Source organism: Cetorhinus maximus, unplaced genomic scaffold, assembly GCF_964194155.1.
Source record: "Cetorhinus maximus unplaced genomic scaffold, sCetMax3.hap1.1 HAP1_SCAFFOLD_1878, whole genome shotgun sequence".
In the NCBI taxonomy this organism is placed as follows: domain Eukaryota; kingdom Metazoa; phylum Chordata; class Chondrichthyes; order Lamniformes; family Cetorhinidae; genus Cetorhinus; species Cetorhinus maximus.
In genome coordinates this window covers 1-20,934 of record NW_027597818.1, presented here as the reverse complement: position 1 = coordinate 20,934, position 20,934 = coordinate 1, and the positions used below count along the sequence as shown (strand labels likewise).

Here is a 20,934-nt window from a genome sequence, read left to right as displayed (position 1 = left end):
GAGTGGGGAGAACGTGGGACTCGCTCCCATAGGGAGCGGGGAGAATGTGGGACTCGCTCCCACGGGGAGTGCGGGGAATGTGGGACTCGCTCCCACGGGGAGTGGGGAGAATGTGGGACTCGCTCCCACAGGGAGTGGGGAGAATGTGGGACTCGCTCCCACAGGGAGTGGGGAGAATGTGGGACTCGCTCCCACAGGGAGTGGGGAGAATGTGGGACTCGCTCCCACAGGGAGTGGGGAGAATGTGGGACTCGCTCCCACAGGGAGTGGTCGAGGCGAATCACAGAGATGGATTGAAGGGGGTGAAGCTGGATAAGCACACGAGGGAGAAAGGAATAGAAGGATATGGTGATGGGGTGAGATGAACAGTGGGTAGGAGGAGGCTCGTGTGGAGCAGGTACACCAGCAAGGAGTAGAGGGGCTGAATGGCCTGTTTCAATGGTGGAAAATTTATGTAATTCTACACATATACATAGACATTTCCAAACATACACACAAACAGATACCTATGCACATATGGACACAAAGACACACACACACACACACACACACATAGACACACTCAGACAAATCTAGGCACAGATATTGGCAGACACACACATAGTTATCTTTACCCCAGTTCAGTGGCTGAAATGGACTCAGTTCCATTGAGAAGTAATAGCGCCTAAAGGGAGCAGGAAAGAGGGAGAGGCTTAGGAACACAGCAGAGATTAGCTTTCTACCGAGCAGTCTCGCCAACACACTTGTGAAGCACAGAGTACAATATCCCTCCAATTTAAGTTGGATTCCGACCATCACCTTCAAAGCTTATTGGGCACGCGGATTATTTTGTGGTCTGTTATGTCAGCAACCACCTCTTTTTCTGTTTTTTACACAGCGCGATCCCGCAAACCATCACCACAGTTTTACTTCCCGGGACATGTTGGTGGGGGGGGGGGTGCCAATCGTCAATCCTCACCCCTCGCTCTCTCCAACTTGCTCTACTCCGAGCAGCAGCACGAGATCTATTACAGCCGCCAGGGCCCGGTGTCTGTCCTTGAGGAAAGCCATCTCTCCCGCAAAGCCCACACCACCCCAAAGACGGCGGGGAGCAGCAGTCAGTTGGGATGGGCGTACGGGACTTGGTGAATGAGACAGGACACAGGGCAGCGGGGATTTGGGATCAGCTGAACTTCACAGAGGGTGAGGGACCGGGAGGCTGGCCAGGAGACCACAGGAACAGTCGAGGCCTGGAGGTGACAAAAGGCGTGGATGAGGGTTTCAGCAGCAAGTGGTTTGAGACAGAGGCACAGACGGGCACTGTCTGGGAACCTCACTCACCTGTCCTTCATTCCACGGTCTGTCTGACAGTTCCACCAGGTTCGTGATCTCAACCTCCTGAATAGAAGCGAGGGACACTTCCTTAATAAACGAGCCCCTGATGGACTTAATGGCGTCTGAGCTGTTCATACTTTGCAACATCTGCAACAGAGAACAAAAAGCCATGAGACAAAATTCCCAATGAAGAGGCCAATAATAAACTAAGTAACGCAGGAAGGCCTGTCCCAAACAGTTAGTTTGTCACACCCGGTATCTGCCCTGTGTCATCTCTGGCTCAGCACCGAGCTTCCCCCAGGAAACGTTGAATTTAGCATTCAGTTTGAGAGTGAGAGACTTGAGTCAGAAACAACCATGCCAAACTTAAATAAGGGTAATTACCAAGGAATGAGGGCTGGAGTGGACTGGGAAAGGCGCGTAGCAGAAAAGATGGTTGATGAACAATGGCAGGCATTTAAGAAAATAGTTCATGACTCACAACAAAGATACATCCCAGTGAGGAAGAAGGATTCAAACAAGGGGATAAACCAACCATGGTTAACCAAGGAAGTTAAGGACAGTATCAGATTGAAAGAAAAGACATATAATGTGGCAAAGATTAGTGGTAAGCCAGAGGATTGGGAAAGTTTTAAAAACCAACAAAAGATAACCAAGGAAAATAAAGAGGGAGAAAATAAACTTTGAGGGTAAACTAGCAAGTAATATAAAAACAGAGAGTAAGATATTCTTTAAATATATAAAAAGGAAGAGAGAGACCAAAGTGAACATAGGCCCCTTAGAGAATGAGGCTGGGGAACTAATAATGGGGGAACCAGGAAATGGCAGAGGAGTTCAATAAATACTTTGCTTCAGTCTTCACGGTAGAAGACACTAATATCGTTCCAAAAATACTAAAAAAAAATCAAGGGCTAGAAGTTGGGGGGGTGTGGGAAGGAAATAAATAAGAGTCTGTGGGTGTGGAGTCACATGTAGGCCAGACTGGCAGATTTCCTTCTCTAAAGGCCATTAGTGAACTAGATGGGTTTTTACAACAATTGACAATGGTTTCACAGTCATCATTAGACATTTAATTCTAGCTTTTTTATCGAATTCAACTTCTACCATTTGCTGTGGTGGGATATGAATCCAGATCACTGGAGCATTTCCAGCTCTCCAGATTACTACACCAGTGACAATACCAATAGGCCATTGCCTGCCCTCCAAAGTGGCATTGAGGAGTATCAGATCAGCCATGATCTCATGGAATGGCAGACCAGACTTGATGGGCCGAAAGGCCCACTTCTGCTCCGACATCTTATGGTCTTATGGTCAAGCTCGAACATTATTCATCATGCCCTTTGCTCGGTGACCTACATGGGCTACTGGCCTGGCAATGGCCGGATTTCAAAATTCCTTATTTTCAAATTCTCCCATAGTCTCTCCCCTCCCTATCTCTGTAACCTCCTCCAGCCCCTACACCCCTCCCTATCTCTGTAACCTCCTCCAGCCCCGACACCCCTCCCTATCTCTGTAACCTCCTCCAGCCCCTACAACCCTCCCTATCTCTGTAACCTCCTCCAGCCCCCACACACCTCCCTATCTCTGTAACCTCCTCTAGCCCCGACACCCCTCACTATCTCTGTAACCTCCTCCAGCCCCTACACCCCTCACTATCTCTGTAACCTCCTCCAGCCCCTACACCCCTCACTAACTCTGTAACCTCCTCCAGCCCCGACACCCCTCACTGTCTCTGTAACCTCCTCCAGCCCCTACACCCCTCCCTATCTCTGAAACCTCCTACACCCCTCCCAATCTCTGTGCCCTCCTCCAGTCCCTACACCCCTCACTATCTCTGTAACCTCCTCCAGCCCCTACACCCCTCCCTATCTCTGAAACCTCCGCTAGCCCCTACACCCTTCCGTATCTCTGTAACCTCCTCCAGCCCCGTCACCCCTCCCTATCTCTGTAACCTTCTCCAGCCCCTACACCCCTCCCTATCTCTGAAACCTCCTCTAGCCCCTACACCCTTCCGTATCTCTGTAACCTCCTCCAGCCCCGTCACCCCACCCTATCTCCAAACCCTCCTCCAGCCCCTACACCCCTCCCTATCTCTGTAACCTATTCCAGCCCCTATACCACTCCCTATCTATGTAACCTCCAGTGTTTGATGGGGACAGTGTAGAGAGAGCTTTACTCTGTATCTAACCCCGTGCTGTACCTGTCCTGGGAGTGTTTGATGGAGACAGTGTAGAGGGAGCTTTACTCTGTATCTAACCCCATGCTGTACCTGTCCTGGGAGTGTTTGATGGGGACAGTATAGAGGGAGCTTTACTCTGTATCTAACCCCATGCTGTACCTGTCCTGGGAGTGTTTGATGGGGACAGTGTAGAGGGAGCTTTACTCTGTATCTAACCACGTGCTGTACCTGTCCTGGGAGTGTTTGATGGGGACAGTGTAGAGGGAGCTTTACTCTGTATCTAACCACATGCTGTACCTGTCCTGGGAGTGTTTGATGGGGACAGTGTAGAGGGAGCTTTACTCTGTATCTAACCCCGTGCTGTACCTGTCCTGGGAGTGTTTGATGGGGACAGTGTAGAGAGAGCTTTACTCTGTATCTAACCCCGTGCTGTACCTGTCCTGGGAGTGTTTGATGGGGACAGTGTAGAGGGAGATTTACTCTGTATCTAACCCCGTGCTGTACCTGTCCTGGGAGTGTTTGACGGGGACAGTGTAGAGGGAGATTTACTCTGTATCTAACCCTGTGCTGTACCTGTCCTGGGAGTGTTTGATGGGGACGGTGTAGAGGGAGCTTTACTCTGTATCTAACCCCGTGCTGTACCTGTCCTGGGAGTGTTTGATGGGGACATGGTGGAGGCAGTGATGAGAACATGCTCCTTTCCACAGCACTAATGTAAGTGGCAAATAATTATTTCAACTTTCGTGTTGGAAGAAGGCAAATAGTTCAATTTACCGTTTCCACAATGCTCTTTTTCTGTAGGCCTGTCATCTCCTCAGCCCGCTCCTCCAGCCCACCCTCCTGGAACGCTTCCTATACCTGTTCCCCAGTCATATTTCGCAGAGTCTTCGAGGGCACTCCACTGGCCAAGCTCCCGAGTTCCTTCAAACTGATGATCTGTGGAAACGGAGCAATGGAAAATAAGAGAGGGATGAGGCAAGCAATTACATAAGAAGCTGCAACGCAGAAACAGGCCATTCAACCCTTCCAGTCCATGCTGGCGTTTATCCTCTACTAGAGCCTCCTCATCATCACCCTTCATCTCACTCCTCCAGCATGTCCTTCTATTCCTTTCTCCCTCACGTGTTTACCCAGCATCCACTTCAATGCATCTCTGCTATTTGTCTCAACTACTCCCTGTGATAATCCAATTATAATAATAATAATATATCCAATGATAACCTCCCAATTTCCACATTCTCACCATGGTCCAGGTCAAAAAGACACTTTCACCTCCTTGCTTCCTCCCCAGTAGCAGAGAGGAAGGGAACTACCCAGGCCTCCTGATTGGCTCCTCTTCACCTGCTGGCCTAGACCAGTTGTGCATTGGCAAGCACGTCGAGTACGGGATCTAGGAGCGTGTTCATTCCCTGGACAGGAATTGTGGCTCAATTGATCTCTAAATATATGAGAGTGCTGCACTGTCACAGGGTCAGTTGCTGAGGGAGTGCTGCACTGTTGGAGGGTCAGTACCGAGGGAGCGCCGCACTGTCGGAGGGTCAGTGCTGAGGGAGCGCTGCACTGTCGGAGGGTCAGCACTGAGGGAGTGTGGCACTGTCAGAGGTTCAGTACTGAGGCAGTGCTGCACTGTCGGAGGGTCAGCACTGAGGGAGTGCTGCACTGTCGGAGGGTCAGCACTGAGGGAATGCTGCACTGTCGGAGGGTCAGCACTGAGGGAGCGCCGCACTGTCAAAAGGTCAGTACTGAGGGAGCGCTGCACTGTTGGAGGGTCATTTGCTGAGGGAGCACCGCACTGGCGGAGGGTCAGTACTGAGGAAGTGCTGCACTGTCAGAGGGTCAGTACTGAAGGAGCGCTGCACTGTCGGAGGGTCAGCACTGAGGGAGTGCTGCACTGTCGGAGGGTCAGTACTGAGGGAGCGCCGCACTGTCGGAGGGTCAGTACTGAGGGAGCGCCGCACTGTCGGAGAGTCAGTACTAAGGGAGCACCACACTGTCGAAGGGTCAGTACTGAGGGAGCGCCGCACTGTCGAAGGGTCAGTACTGAGGGAGTGCTGCACTGTCGGAGGGTCAGTACTGAGGGAGCGTGGCACTGTCAGAGGGTCAGTACTGAGGGAGCGCCGCACTGTCGGAGGGTCTGTACTGAGGGAGTGCTGCACTGTCGGAGGGTCAGTACTGAGGGAGTGCTGCACTGTCGGAGGGTCTGTACTGAGGGAATGCTGCATCCATGATTATCACCATACCTTTCTGACAAGCTCCCATTATTTCTTTCTTTATATCCCACCCTACCATATGGTTACTGTTAGGGGGCCTGTACAACACTCCCACAAGAGACTTCTTGCCTTTATCATTTCTCATATTTACCCAAACTGCCTCTATATCCTGGTTACCTGAACCTAGGTCACTCCTTTCAGTTGTGTTAATCCCATTATTAATTAGCAGAGCCACCCCTCCACCTTTTCCTCGCTTCATGTCCTTTCTAAATGTCACGTACCCTTCAATATTCAGGTCCCAATCTATATGTCATCCTGCAGCCATGTCTCTGTAATGGCTATTGGATCGTACTTATGATTTCTATTTGCACTATCAGTTCACCTATTTTGTTTCGAATGCTATGTGCCTTCAGGTGCACAGACTTTAGTTTTGTCTTTGTATTATTTTTGTAACCTCCATCCTTATTTGCTGATTTACTCTCAGGTTTGTAATCTCTGTCCTTTCCTGTCATGGGTGGTTTACCATTTTCCTTTCTCTCTTGCCTTGTCTCTATTTGATTTACCAGATCTTCCCAAATTTGAGCCCTTGTCCCCGCTATTTAGTTTAAAACCCTCTCTACTTCCCTAGTTATGTGGCTCACTAGGTCACTGGTCCCAGCATGATTCAGGTGTAGACTGTCCCAAAGGTACAGCCCCTACTTTCCCCAGTACTGGTCCTAGTGAACTGGAACCCACTTCTCCCACACCAGTCTTTGAGCCACACTTTCACCTCTCTAATCTTATTAACCCTATGCCAATTTGCATGTGGCTCCTGTAATAATCCAGAGATTATTACCTTTGAGGTTCTGCTTTTTAATTTAGCGCCTCGCTGCTCATGCTCTCTATGCAGAACCTCTTTCCCAGTTCTACCCATGTTGTTGGTACCTACATGGACCACCACAACTGGATCCTCCCCCTCCTAGTGCAAGTTCCTCTCCAGCCCTGAGCAGATATCCTGAACCCTGGCACCAGGCAGACAACACAGCCATCTGGCTTCTGACTCTCGGCTGCAGAGAACAGTGTCTATCCCCCTTACTCTACTATCCCCTACTCCTACATTTCTTTTAACTCCCCCCACTTGAATGGCTTCCTGTACCATGGTGCCATGGTCAGCCTACGCGTCCAGCTAAGTTCTAAAATCTTAAAAACTGGACAAAGACCCTTTTTAAAATGGCTGAAGCTATGTTTGTCCATGACCCTCAAACAATAGGAACCAATATTGCAGTTTTGCAGAAACTGATACCTCGCTATCTCTGAAGAGACCCTAACAACCCCCTGTGGGCTGCAGAGACTAAATTCAAAGGGAACTATACACAGGCCAGCAACATTTCATAAGCCAGGCCCGGACAACTGGGGCTGATTTGTCTGCTGGGACAAAGGACCCTGCAACCTCCTGTTCAAGACTTAATGGTTGGAACATTAACAATCCCAGGTACCCAGACAAAGGGATACACACCCTTTGTCAAAGCCCGAGTGGAGAGGTGGGAGTCATCTGGCATGTGGAACAAGTAATATTGCCATGTGGTACTAAGAAATATCAGTCTGCCATTTTTACCATCTACAAGCAGCAGCACAGAAAAGAGGCATTATCCAGGTTTGAATGCCAGGCCTCATCTACACTGTTGCTATTGGAACATCGGTATCATTGCCTACAAAACTGATGCATCTCCGTGTGTCTATCTCATCGTGGAAGTCAACTCTATTGGAAACGTGAACTATACAGCATCAGTTTTCAGCCTGCGCACCTCCATGAAGGAATACCTCATTGGACTTTTGTTCTGGACTCTGGGCTCACATGAAACAATAATTCTTTTCTCTGTGGTCTTTGTCCTGTAAATCATTCTTTTCTCTATCCCTCTTTTACTGAATGAGTGCACAGGGGGCTACGTGGCAACCCCCGCCCACATTTTTGAGTGTGTGCAAATAAACTAACCCTTTGAGTTCATCCTATCACAAGTTTTCTGTGGGGTTATTAATAGAAATTGGATTACACCAAAACTGAGGGGGTGGGAAATATGCCACTGCTTATAAAGGGGGAAATCAAAATCAAAACACCTTTCTGTTTAAGTTAACCCCTCCCTCCTGTCCATAACAACTTGTTGTTCAGTTGCAAGGGCTGAGGCTCCTCCACTTGAACCCCTTATCTGCCTGTCTCACAGTCATACCCTCCTGTCCCTGACTATTGTACCAGAAGGCAGTCACATCCCTTAGGTCAGTGTCACCTGATTTGGTCAAAGTGTCCAGGTAACTTTCCCCCACCCCACAACTCTCTGATGAGTTACAATGTCTACAGCTCAGCCTCCAGCTCATTAACTCTGAGTCAAAGCTCCTCAAGCCAGAGACACTTAGTGCAGATGTGGTTGCCATGGATTGCAGTGGCATCCAGAAGCTCCCACATACTGCAGTTGTGACACCTTACCCGTCCTGCCACCTGTGTTGTGTTAATTTAATAAATGTATTTTTCTCAATTAGTTTATAGCTCCCCTCCTCAACGAACTCCCTCACTCACCAAACTCCCTCACTCACCAAACTCCCAGCTTGACACTCTGTGCACCCAAAGCAGCACTCGGTACCGACCACGCAGCACTGAGGAACCCCTGTATTTATACTTTTTGAAAAATAAAAGATTCAAGCTTTAAAAACCAGTTTAAGTTAGCTACCTAATTAACTAGCTGCAGCTGCTCTCAAAAGCTTGTATGCCCCTGTTGAAGGCTTAAAGAAACTTAACTTCTCTTAAATTAAGGAGTAATTTTTAGCTGATTGCTAAATTAAAGATAAATGCAGATGATCTAGGTCATTAGCGTGTTGATTTTTGCAGGATCTTGCTGTGTGCAAATTGGCTGCTGTATTTCCTACATTATAAGTGTTCATGACACTTCAACTGTACTTCAATGGCTGTAAAGCACCTTGGGAACGTCCTGAGGAGAGCAAAGAGGCTATAGAAATGCATGTCCTTCTTTCGAAAAGGCCCTCGGTTAATTCCCTCCACGTACCCACGCACTGCCAAGATTTTGGATCCGATCAATAAATATTGACTTGCGTTCTGTCTCTCTATGACACATAGTCCACACAGGTAGACCTTTGAGCTCTCTCACCTTGCCTCCAGCTTTCAGGAACTTGTCAACTAACAGCCTGGCCTGACGTTTTGTCCATTTCAAGCCTTCCTCTTTGCCCAGTTCTGGAATGGAGTCTCGAACATCCTCGTTACTGATGCGCTTGAGGATTTTGTGCGACAGACATGAGGCTGCGGACCCAAGTTGCTTGAGGTCCTTCTTTCCCGGGACACGCCCTTTCAGCAATGCATTGACCAGTCTCCCAGCATTCTGGAACACAATAACATTACATCGAAGCGACATTCCACACCCCCACGATGGCAATGTGACGTCACTGCTCCAGAACCTAGCAAAGTCACGTCAAGTTAATGTTCTAGAACTCAGAGGCGTCACATCATATCGATATTCCAAGTTCTAAGCATGTCAAGCTGGGGCTGATACTCTAGAGGCCAACAGTGCCACATAACAGGAATATAGAAGCAGGAGTAGGCCATTCAGCCCCTCGAGCCTCCTCCACCATTTGACTAGATCGTGGCTGATCTCCTACCTCTACGTCATCCTCCCACACCATCCCTGCATCTCTTGATGTCATTGGTATCTAGAAATCTATTGACCTCTGCTTTGAACATGCTCAATGATTGAGCCTCCACAGCCCTCTGGGAGTAGAGTCATGTTCAATGTTCTAGAGTTCCACAGCATTGCACCAGAGATCGACATTCCAGAACCCAACAATGTCACGTTGGTTGCTTTTCTAGAACCCAGCGATGTTACGTCAAGTAATGTTCTACATTCTACAGCTCAACTATGTCAGGTCAGGGCCAATATTCTGAAATCCAACAACACCACACTGGGTTGATATTCTAGAACCCAACAATGTTGCATCTAGTCAATGTTCCAGAACCCAACAGTTCACAGGAAAGTGTTGGACCCACTTTGCAAAGTGCTTCTCTGTATTCACAAGTAGTAACTACTACCCCTTAATCTCTACCTGCAGTACAGTACTGAGGGCTGATTTGCACTGTCCGACAGGCTGTAACTCGGGTATGACATTAAACCAAACATCTTCAGCTGGATGTTAAAGGTCCACAGCTACAACTGGAAAATTAACAAGGGAGTTTTCTGCTGTGTCCTGCAGCAAAATTCAACCAACAGCATCCAGAACACATTCACACAGCCTTCACCCTATCTTTGCTATGCGAGCTCTCCCACACATCTCCCCTACACCCCTCCCTATCTCTGTAACCTCCTCCAACCCTCACACCCCTCCCTATCTCTGTAACCTCCTCCAGTCCCTACACCCCTCCCTATCTCTGTAACCTCCTCCAACCCTCACACCCCTCCCTATCTCTGTAACCTCCTCCAGCCCCTACACCCCTCCCTATCTCTGCAACATTCTCCAGCCCCTACATCCCTCCCTATCTCTGTAACCTCCTCCAGCCCCTACACACCTCCTTATCTCTGTAACCTCCTCCAGTCCCTACATCCCTCCCTATCTCTGTAACCTCCTCCAACCCTCACACCCCTCCCTATCTCTGTAACCTCCTCCAACCCTCACACCCCTCCCTATCTCTGCAACATTCTCCAGCCCCTACATCCCTCCCTATCTCTGTAACCTCCTCCAGCCCCTACACCCCTCCTTATCTCTGTAACCTCCTCCAGTCCCTACATCCCTCCCTATCTCTGTAACCTCCTCCAGCCCCTACACCCCTCCCTATCTCTGTAACCTCCTCCAGTCCCTACACCCCTCCCTGTCTCTGTAACCTCCTCCAGCCCCTATAACCCTCCGAGGTCTGTGTGCTCCTCCAACTCTAGCTCCTTGCCCATCCCCCGATTCCCATCGCTCCGCCATTGGCAGCCGTGCCTCTAGCTATCTGGGGCGCTAAGCTCTGGAATTCCCTCCCTAAACCTCTTCATCCCTCTCTCTCTCACTCTCTCACGCTTTCTCCTCAAGCTTTTGGTCACCTGTCCCTAATATCTCCTGATGTGTCTCGGGGTCAGTATTTGATAACAATCCTGTGAAATGCCTTGTAACATTCTGACGCGTGAAAGGTGCCATATAATTGTTGTAGTGACCATTTGTGGGAGGTGCTCAAACTGGCTGGCTTGGTTATCTATCTAACATCGAGACAAGAGTTGCCATCGTCGCACTCTGGGATTTCCTGAGCATATAAGACATTCTATAAGTCTGTATCCATTCTTCTAAGACTCTGAATGGGTTTTTTTTCTGTTTTTTCTCATCATATTTGCTTTTATCCAGAATCTGAACTGGACCAGCCATATAAATACTGTGGCTATAAGAGCAGGTCAGAGGCTGGGAATCCTGCGGAGAGTAACTCACCTCCTGACTCCCCAAAGCCTGTCCACCATCTACAAGGCACAAGTCAGGAGTGGGATGGAATACTCCCCACTTGCCTGGATGAGTGCAGCTCCCACAACACTCAAGAAGCTCGACACCATCCAGGACAAAGCAGCCCCACTTGATCGAGACCCCATCCACAAACATTCACTCCCTCCACCACCGACGCACAGTAGCAGCAGCGTGTGTACCATCTACAAGATGCACTGCAGGAATTCACCAAGGCTCCTTCGACAGCACCTTCCAAATCCATGACCACTACCACCTAGAAGGACAAGGGCAGCAGACGCATGGGGAACACCACCACCTGCAAGTTCCCCTCCAAACCACTCACCATCCTGACTTGGAAATATATCGGCCGTTCCTTCACTGTCGCTGGGTCAAAATCCTGGAACTCCCTCCCTAACAGCACAGTGGGTGTACCTACACCACAGGGACTGCAGCGGCTCAAGAAGGCGGCTCACCCCCCCACCTTCTCAAGGGGGCAATTAGGGATGGGGCAATAAACGCTGGGCCCAGCCAGTGACGCACACGTCCCCTGAAAGGATAATAAAACAATGAATTTCACCTTTTTTGCTGCAGCATTGCTGCAGGACCTCATTTCACTCAGAAACGCCATTGCACTGCTGTTGTCAAGGGACCCCACATCTTCAAAGAAACAGCTCAAGGCTCCCAAGCTGCAACGCAATAGAACGGGATCAGAAAGTGAAACACAATCTGGAAATTACACTGTCAATGTCCAAGGTTCGCAATGCCCTCGGCCTGCCTCCTAGTCCATGCCATAAGACAGTCGTGACAATGATTTAATGCTTGCTGTTGGCAGCAACAAACATTGGACTTGGCAGCCATTGAGCTCCATTTTTACCAATGGTAGTTCTTGCTCTCCCTCTCCCTCTCTCTCACCTTTGAGTCAGGAGGTTGAGGGTTCGAACCCAACACCAGAGAGTTGACACTTCCAGTGCAGTACTGAGGAAGCGGGGCACTGTCGGAGGGTCAGTACTGAGGGAGCGCCGCACTGTCAGAGGGTCAGTACTGAGGGAGCGCCGCACTGTCGGAGGGTCAGTACTGAGGGAGCGCCGCACTGTCGGAGGGTCAGTACTGAGGGAGCACCGCACTGTCGGAGGGTCAGTAGTGAGGGAGTGCCGCACTGTCGGAGGGTCAGTACTGAGGGAGAGCCGCACTGTCGGAGGGTCAGTACTGAGGGAGCGCCGCACTGTCGGAGGGTCAGTGCTGAGGGAGCGCCGCACTGTCGGAGGGTCAGTAGTGAGCGAGTGCCGCACTGTCGGAGGGTCAGTACTAAGGGAGTGCCGCACTGTCAGAGGGCCAGTACTGAGGGAGTGCCGCACTGTCGGAGGGTCAGTCCTGAGGGAGTGCTGCTGAAATTCCATTTTAGGATGAGATGTTAATTGGAAGCCCCTGTCTACGCATTCAGGTGTAGGTCATTGCTGTCTGTGGGAGCTTGCCCTGTGCACAGGGCTGCCGTGTTTCCTACATTACAACAGTGACCATTACAACAGTGACTGCTGTTCAAAAATACTTAATTGGCTGTAAAGTGCTTTGGTACGTTGTGAGGTTGTGGCAGGCGCTATAGAAATGTAAATTCTTCCTTTCCTGAAAGTACCCGACAGACTTAAATTATCCTGACGTTAAAGGGCAAGGCTAATGAGCTATGAAGGTCAGAGGAACACAGCCCTTGGTCTACCGCATGTAGGTTGGGATGGGGGGGGCGTTGGTGGTAGGGAAGGAGGGAAGTAGGCAGGAGCACCAGTCAAGACCCTTCCCCACCCACCCACCCCCACCAAAAGAACAATCACACCTCCCTCCACACCCCGCGAGATGTGGCAGAGACTGCTTACCGCTGGATGTCAGAGGGCTTGGTAAGATTGAGGCAGGTCCCACTTAGCATGGAGAGGATGTGCTTCCCCCGCGAGGGTTGGATCTTAAACATGCAGTTCAGACCCTTGGCAAATTCCAAATTGTTGTAGAGCTGACATATCTGATGGGGGAACCAAACAAGGGATGGGTCACAGCATTAATACCATAAGACCATTTGGCCCATCGAGTCTGCTCCGCCATTCAATCATGACTGATAAGTTTCTCAACCCCTTTCTCCCGCCTTCTCCCCGTAACCTTTGACCCCCTTACCAATCAAGAACCTATCCATCTCGGTCTTAAATACACAATACATGGAAGCATTCCCAAACATGGACCATGCTGGAACAAAACTAGGATCTCAATAGTGGGATACATGAGGAAGCAGAGAGGGAACAGTGCGCTTGAATGCTCCTTTCAACATGACAACAGAATGTCGACTTTCAACAATATGGGATTCAGCATATCTAAGAATGTTAGAGCCAAGATTGAAAACCTGTCCCCAGCAACCACTCTGAGGACAGGTACAGCACAGGGTTAGGTACAGAATAAAGCTCCCTCTACACTGTCCCCAGCAACCACTCCCAGGACAGGTACAGCACGGGGTTAGATACAGAGTAAAGCTCCCTCTACACTGTCCCCATCAAACACTCCCAGGGCAGGTACAGCACGGGGTTAGATACAGAGTAAAGCTCCCTCTACACTGTCGCCATCAAACACTCCCAGGACAGGTACAGCACAGGGTTATATACAGAATAAAGCTCCCTCTACACTGTCCCCATCAAACACTCCCAGGACAGGTACAGCACAGGGTTATATACAGAATAAATCTCCCTCTACACTGTCACCATCAAACACTCCCAGGACAGGTACAGCACAGGGTTATATACAGAATAAAGCTCCCTCTACACCGTCCCCATCAAACACTCCCAGGGCAGATACAGCACGGGGTTAGATACGGGGTAAAGCGTTAACTGCAATGCCACAGCCTCCAGTTGTGCCTTGCAGTGGGGCAGAGTGTAGTGAGGAGAAATATTGTGACTGGTTAGTCCCTCTTTACAGTGATGCATTCAATCTGACAGAACCTACCTGTCGAGGGGTGATCTGATCAAAGACCTTGGCAGGGGCAGCAATGACGAAGGGTCCCAGTATTTCCAGACTGCTGTTATTCATCCATTTACCACCGCAGCCAGCTGCAGAAGCAATAAGGTGAATATTTAATCATATCAAAGACAGGGAGGCCATTCGGCCCATTATGCCTGTGCCGGCTCTTTGAAAGGATTAGTTCTCCAACTACTGCTCTTATCCTGAAAGTCCTGCAAATTCGTCCCTTTCGAGTATTTATCCAATTCCCCTGTTGAAAGTTCCAATTGAATCTGCTTCCACCGCCCTTTCAGACAGCGCCTTCCAGATCACAACAACTCGCTGAAGGTTACAGAGATACAGAGGGATGTAGGGGCTGGAGGAGGTTACAGAGATAGGGAGGGGTGTAGGGGCTGGAGGAAGTTACAGAGATAGGGAGGGGTGTAGGGGCTGGAGGAGGTTACAGAGATAGGGAGGGGATGTAGGGGCTGGACGAAGTTACAGAGATAGGGAGGGGTGTAGGGGCTGGAGGAGGTTACAGAGATAGGGAGGGGTGTAGGGGCTGGAGGAAGTTACAGAGATAGGGAGGGGTGTAGGGGCTGGAGGAGGTTACAGAGATAGGGAGGGGTGTAGGGGCTGGAGGAGGTTACAGAGATAGGGAGGGGTGTAGGGGCAGGAGGAGGTTACAGCGATAGGGAGGGTTGTAGGGGCTGGAGGAGGTTACAGAGATAGGGAGGGGTGTAGGGGCAGGAGGAGGTTACAGAGATAGGGAGGGTTGTAGGGGCTGGAGGAGGTTACAGAGATAGGGAGGGGTGTAGGGGCTGGAGGAAGTTACAGAGATAAGGAGGGGTGTAGGGGCTGGAGGAGGTTACAGAGATAGGGAGGGATGTAGGGGCTGGAGGAGGTTGCAGAGATAGGGAGGGGTGTAGGGGCTGTAGGAGGTTACAGAGATAGGGAGGGGTGTAGGGGCAGGAGGAGGTTACAGAGATAGGGAGAGTTGTAGGGGCTGGAGGAGGTTACAGAGATAGGGAGGGGTGTAGGGACTGGAGGAGGTTACAGAGATAGGGAGCGGTGTAGGGGCTGGAGGAAGTTACAGAGATAGGGAGGGGTGTAGGGGCTGGAGGAAGTTACAGAGATAGGGAGGGTTGTAGGGGTTGGAGGAGGTTACAGAGATAGGGAGGGGTGTAGGGGCTGGAGGAGGTTGCAGGGATAGGGAGGGGTGTAGGGGCTGGAGGAGGTTACAGAGATAGGGAGGGGTGTAGGGGCTGGAGGAGGTTGCAGGGATAGGGAGGGGTGTAGGGGCTGGAGGAGGTTACAGAGATAGGGAGGGGTGTAGGGGCTGGAGGAGGTTGCAGGGATAGGGAGGGGTGTAGGGGCTGGAGGAGGTTACAGAGATAGGGAGGGGTGTAGGGGTTGGAGGAGATTACAGAGATAGGGAGGGGTGTAAGGGCCGGAGGAGGTTACAGAGATAGGGAGGGGTGTAGGGGCTGGAGGAGGTTACAGAGATAGGGAGGGGTGTAGGGGCTGGAGGAGGTTACAGAGATAGGGAGGGGTGTAGGAGCCATGGAGGGATTTGAAAACAAGGATGTGAATTTTAAAGTTGAGGCAGTTCCGGACCTAGAGCCCATATCACTGAGGTTCCTGGCGGGTGAATCGGGCCTGTTGCGCGTTAGGATCTGGGCAGCAGAGTTTTGGATGAATTTAAGTTTTGGGCTATGGAAGCTGGGAGGCTGGAGTGGAGAGAGTCAGAATAGTTAAACATATGGATGTGGCCATGACACAGATGAGAGGTGCTGCGGATGTGTTGAGGTCAGAACAGTGATCGGAGACGGAGGTGGAAGTAAACGATGGAGTGGAGATGAGAGTCAGGCTCTCAGCTGAAGGGCTGCACATCATTCTTGAGGTTAAGTCAGTTTATTTAGAATTCCTACCACTCCGGCCTTTGTCTCTTTCTCCTTCAGGACCCTCTCCCTTCCGGCACAAGCTGAGCATCAAACTTTTTCTTGCCCAGTTGAAGATACTTGTTCGGACCTCGATGCTCAGGGCGCAGTGATTCATGCGGAACATCTTCATCCTGGCGGAGCATCCCGCGTGAGAGGGGGAAAGAATGAGAGAGAGGGGTGTGGTGGAAGAGAGGGAGGGAGGGCATTGGGAGAGGGAGGGTGGGGGATAGAGAGATAGAGAGGGCAGGGTGGGAGAGGGAGAGAGTGGGTGGAAGAGTGAGGGGTTGGGAGCGAGTGAGAGATGGGAGTGGGAGAGAGAGAGAGTGAGTTGGGAGAGCGAGAGGGAGGGAGAGAAAGGGGTGTGAGAGGGAGAAGTGTGGGGGGGGAGAGAGAGAGAGAGAAGAGTAGGAGAGGGTGATGGGGTGGGAGAGAGAGGGAGGGATTGGGGATGAAGGTAGAGATAGAAGGGGATCGGAGACAGGATCGGAGAGAGAGAGTGGGGGGTCGGAGAGAGGCGAGGTGGAAGAGAGTGAGAGAGGGGCGAGAGAGAGAAGGAGATGTGGGGGTGGGGGAGGGACAGAGAGGCGAGGTGGGAGAAAGAGAGAGAGGGGGAGGGGATGGGGAGAGAGGGATGGCTTCAGGATGGAGGTAGAGATTGAGGGAGTGGAAGACAGGGAGTGTGAAGGAGAGAGAGAGAGGCAAGGTGAGATGGATGAGAGTGAGGGGAGTGGGAGAGAGAAAGAGATGGGGGGGTGGGGGAGAGAGAGAGATGAGGTGGGAGCAAGAGAGGGATGAGGTGGAGGATAGAGACGAGGTGGAAGGGAGAGAGGGGGAAGGGTTGGGGGAGAAAGAGAGAGAGTGGAAAAGAGTGATAGAGAGGGGGTGGGATAGAAAGATAGAAAGAGGGAGTGGGAGAGAGAGATAGATGGGTTGGGAGAGAGAGAGAGAGACGGGGGGTTGTGGGAGAGAGAGACAGAGTGGGGGTTGGATTGGAGAAAGAGGGAGGGGGTGGGAGAAAGGGAGAGGAGGATGGGAGAGAGAAAGGGGTGGGAGAGAGAGAGGAAGAGAAGAGTTGGGAGAGAGAGGGAGAGGTGGGTGGGAGAGAGGGGTGTGGGAGAGATGGAGAGGGAGAGAGGGAGAGTGGAAGTGGAGGTAGTGGAGAGAGAGAGAGTGTGGGTGGGAGGGAGGGTGATAGAGAGGTGGAGATGGTGGGGTGAAAGATAGAAAGGGTATGGGAAAGATAGGGAGAAAGAGAGAGAGGAGGGGTAGGAAAAGAGAGAAAGGGAGAGGGAGAGAGTAAAACAATCTCTATCACCATCAGCCAGAAACTATAAGACAGAGAACTGAATCGATCAGTAAGTCTTTTTCAATGATTGAGGACATTACACAACACTGCAGCTCTGCATGCGCTCTACCGGTACGCGGTGGTGAAGCGGGAGCTAAGTTTTAGGACAAAGCTCTTGGTGTACTGGCCAATCTATGTCTCCATCCTCACCTATTAGCTGTGGGTAATGACCGAAAGGATAAGATTGCAGGTACAAGCGGTGGAAATGAGGTTTCTCCACAGGGTTGCTGGGCGTACTCTCTGGGACAGGGGTGAGGAGTTCAGCAACGTGGGAGAGCCTCGGAGTAGAGTCACTGCTCCTGTGGATCGAGAGGGGCCAGTTGAGGTGGTTTGGGCATCTGGTAAGGATGCCCCCTGGTAGGTTCCCGCTGGAGCTGTAATGGGCACGGCCCACTGGGCGGAGACCTCGAGGCCAACCCAGGACAGGCTGGGAGGGGATTACATCTCTCGGCTGGTCTGGGAATTCTCCAGGAGGAGCTGGAATCTGTGGCTGAGGAAAGGGAAGTCTGGTTGACCCTGCTCAGCTTCCTCCTCCCTCACCAGGAGAAGCGATGTGAAAATGGATGGATGGATGGATGGATGGATGAAATGTAGCTGTGTTCAGAATGAGGGAAAGGTGGCAGTCAAACTGCACACAGCAAGATCCCACAAAGCGTGATGTGACAATGGTCTGGATCATGCATATCTCTCTACCATTGGGAGAGAACTCTCCCTTCTTCTGGAAATATTAACAGTGGGATCTTTAACATACAGGGCCCCAGTTTAATGCCCTGAGGAAACAACCTCTCTGACAGTGAGGCATTCCCTCAGCACCACACTGGCTGGATCAGGCTGGATTTTGCGCTCGGACTCCGGAGGGGGAGTTGAACCCACAACCTCCTGGTACAGAAGCGGGAGAAGCTGACACCATGATACCATGACTGATAATCCATCCATCAAAGACATTCAGGTGAACGACATTGTCCCTCCCCACAGGAGTGCGCTCAGGGGAGTTCTCAAAAAGTGAGCGAGGTGGGAATTGAGGTGGGTGTGGTGATGGAAGAGGTGTGGTGAGGGTTCAAGGGGAGAATGCAAGAGTGTGGAGGTGTTGGACGTGGAATATGGAAGAGTGTTGGGGAGGTGGAGGGGGAGGGGGGAATGGAAGAGTGTGTGGAGGTGGAGGGGGGAATGGAAGAGTGTGTGGAGGTGGAGGGGTGACTGGAAGAGCGTGTAGAGGTGGAGGGGAGAATGGAAGAGTGTGGGGAGGTGGAGGGGGGAATGGAAGAGTGTGTGGAGGTGGAGGGGGGAATGGAAGAGTGTGGGGGAGGTGGAGGGGGGAATGGAAGAGTGTGGGGGAGGCGGGGGGGGAATGGAAGAGTGTGTGGAGGTGGAGGGGGGAATGGAAGAGTGTGGGGGAGGTGGAGGGGGGAATGGAAGAGTGTTGGGGAGGTGGAGGGGGGAATGGAAGAGTGTGTGGAGGTGGAGGGGGGAATGGAAGAGTGTTGGGGAGGTGGAGGGGGGAATGGAAGAGTGTGTGGAGGTGGAGGGGGGAATGGAAGAGTGTGTGGAGGTGGAGGGGGGAATGGAAGAGTGTGTGGAGGTGGACGGGTGACTGGAAGAGTGTGTGGAGGTGGAGGGGGAATGGAAGAGTGTTGGGGAGGTGGAGGGGGGAATGGAAGAGTGTGTGGAGGTGGAGGGGGGAATGGAGAGTGTGTGGAGGTGGAGGGGGAATGGAAGAGTGTGTGGAGGTGGAGGGGGGAATGGAAGAGTGTGGGGGAGGTGGATGGGGGAATGGAAGAGTGTTGGGGAGGTGGAGGGGGAATGGGTGTGTGGAGGTGGAGGGGGAAATGGAAGAGGGGTGGAGGGGGAATGGAAGAGTGTGGGGATGGAAGAGGGGTGGGGGGTTTGGAAAGTGTTAGTGAGGGAAAATGATTTATAGAAATTATGGGTATGATAGGGGTTGTATGTGTTTTGAGAAAGAGTATAGGGAAAATGATTTATAATGGAAGAATGTGTAGAGGTGGAGGGGGAATGAAAGAGTGTGGGGGAGGTGGAGGGGGGAATGGAAGATGTAGGGAGGTGGAGGGGAGAATGGAAGAGTGTGTGGAGGTGGAGGGGGGAATGGAAGAGTGTTGGGGAGTTGGATGGGGGAATGGAAGAGTGTGTGGAGGTGGAGGGGGAAATGGAAGAGTGTTGGGGAGGTGGATGGGGGAATGGAAGAGTGTTGGGGAGGTGGAGGGGGGAATGGAAGAGTGTGTAGAGGTGGAGGGGGGAATGGAAGAGTGTTGGGGAGGTGGAGGGGGGAATGGAAGAGTGTTGGGGAGGTGGAGGGGGGAATGGAAGAGTGTGTGGAGGTGGAGGGGGGGATGGAAGAGAGTGTGGAGGTGGAGGGGGAATGGAAGAGTGTTGGGGAGGTGGAGGGGGGATGAAGAGTGTGGAGGTGGAGGGGGGAATGGAAGAGTGTGTGGAGGTGGAGGGGGGAATGGAAGAGTGTGTGGAGGTGGAGGGGGAATGGAAGAGTGTTGGGGAGGTGGAGGGGGGAATGGAAGAGTGTGTGGAGGTGGAGGGGGGAATGGAAGAGTGTGTGGAGGTGAAGGGGGAATGGAAGAGTGTGTGGAGGTGGAGGGGGGAATGGAAGAGTGTTGGGGAGGTGGAGGGGGGAATGGAAGAGTGTTGGGGAGGTGGATGGGGGAATGGAAGAGTGTTGGGGAGGTGGAGGGGGGAATGGAAGAGTGTGTGGAGGTGGAGGGGGGAATGGAAGAGTGTGTGGAGGTGGAGGGGGAATGGAAGAGTGTGTGGAGGGGAGAATGGAAGAGTTTGGGGGTGGGGGTGTGGGCAGCGGGGTCAGGAGAGGATAACGGGGCTGCACTGATTCAACACCCACCCCCACTCCGTGCGAGAGGATCAACCCTTACTCACATGGTCTCCACCATCGTGATGTTACTGAGCACAGGGAGTTTCTCAATGCCCTTGGTCTTCACTCTCTTCAGGAACGGGGTCGATGCCTTCAGCAGGATTTTGAACTCCAGCGGTGACATTCTGGACAGATTAGCCCGGAGTGATCTCCATGCAATCATTGAGCTCGGAGTTCTCTCCACACAGTCCATCAGTACCGGCCCACTGTCTGTCTCCTGTAACACAGAAACACCTTCACTAGGCTCATTCCCTCAGACATAGCACAGGGTTAGATACTGAGTAAAACTCCCTCGACACCGTCCCCATCAAACACTCCCAGGACAGGTACAGCACGGGGTTAGATACAGAGTAAAGCTCCCTCTACACTGTCCCCATCAAACACTCCCAGGACAGGTAAAGCACAGGGTTGGATACAGAGTAAAGCTCCCTCTACACTGTCCCCATCAAACACTCCCAGGAGAGGTACAGCACGGGGTTAGATACAGAGTAAAGCTCCCTCTACACTGTCTCCATCAAACACTCCCAGGACAGGTACAGCAAGGGGTTAGATACAGAGTAAAGCTCCCTCTACACTGTCCCCATCAAACACTCCCAGGACAGGTACAGCATGGGGTTAGATACAGAGTAAAGCTCCCTCTACACTGT

At 51.5% G+C, this 20,934-nt stretch overlaps 1 protein-coding gene across 1 annotated transcript in view; it reads right to left on the bottom strand.

Annotated features, from left to right (window-relative positions):
* Positions 1-20,504, bottom strand: part of LOC144676764 (otoancorin-like) — a gene marked incomplete at its 5' end in the record, with an annotated part of 42,341 nt that extends 21,837 nt beyond the window's left edge. Inside the window, 9 exons of the mRNA XM_078537082.1 lie at positions 615-664; positions 1,321-1,461; positions 4,352-4,429; positions 8,838-9,065; positions 11,720-11,828; positions 13,008-13,147; positions 14,113-14,216; positions 16,038-16,180; positions 20,293-20,504. Coding sequence (XP_078393208.1) covers positions 615-664; positions 1,321-1,461; positions 4,352-4,429; positions 8,838-9,065; positions 11,720-11,828; positions 13,008-13,147; positions 14,113-14,216; positions 16,038-16,180; positions 20,293-20,504 — 1,205 coding nt within the window. The remainder of the gene's footprint in view (positions 1-614; positions 665-1,320; positions 1,462-4,351; positions 4,430-8,837; positions 9,066-11,719; positions 11,829-13,007; positions 13,148-14,112; positions 14,217-16,037; positions 16,181-20,292) is intronic.
* Positions 20,505-20,934: the final 430 nt, after the last annotated feature.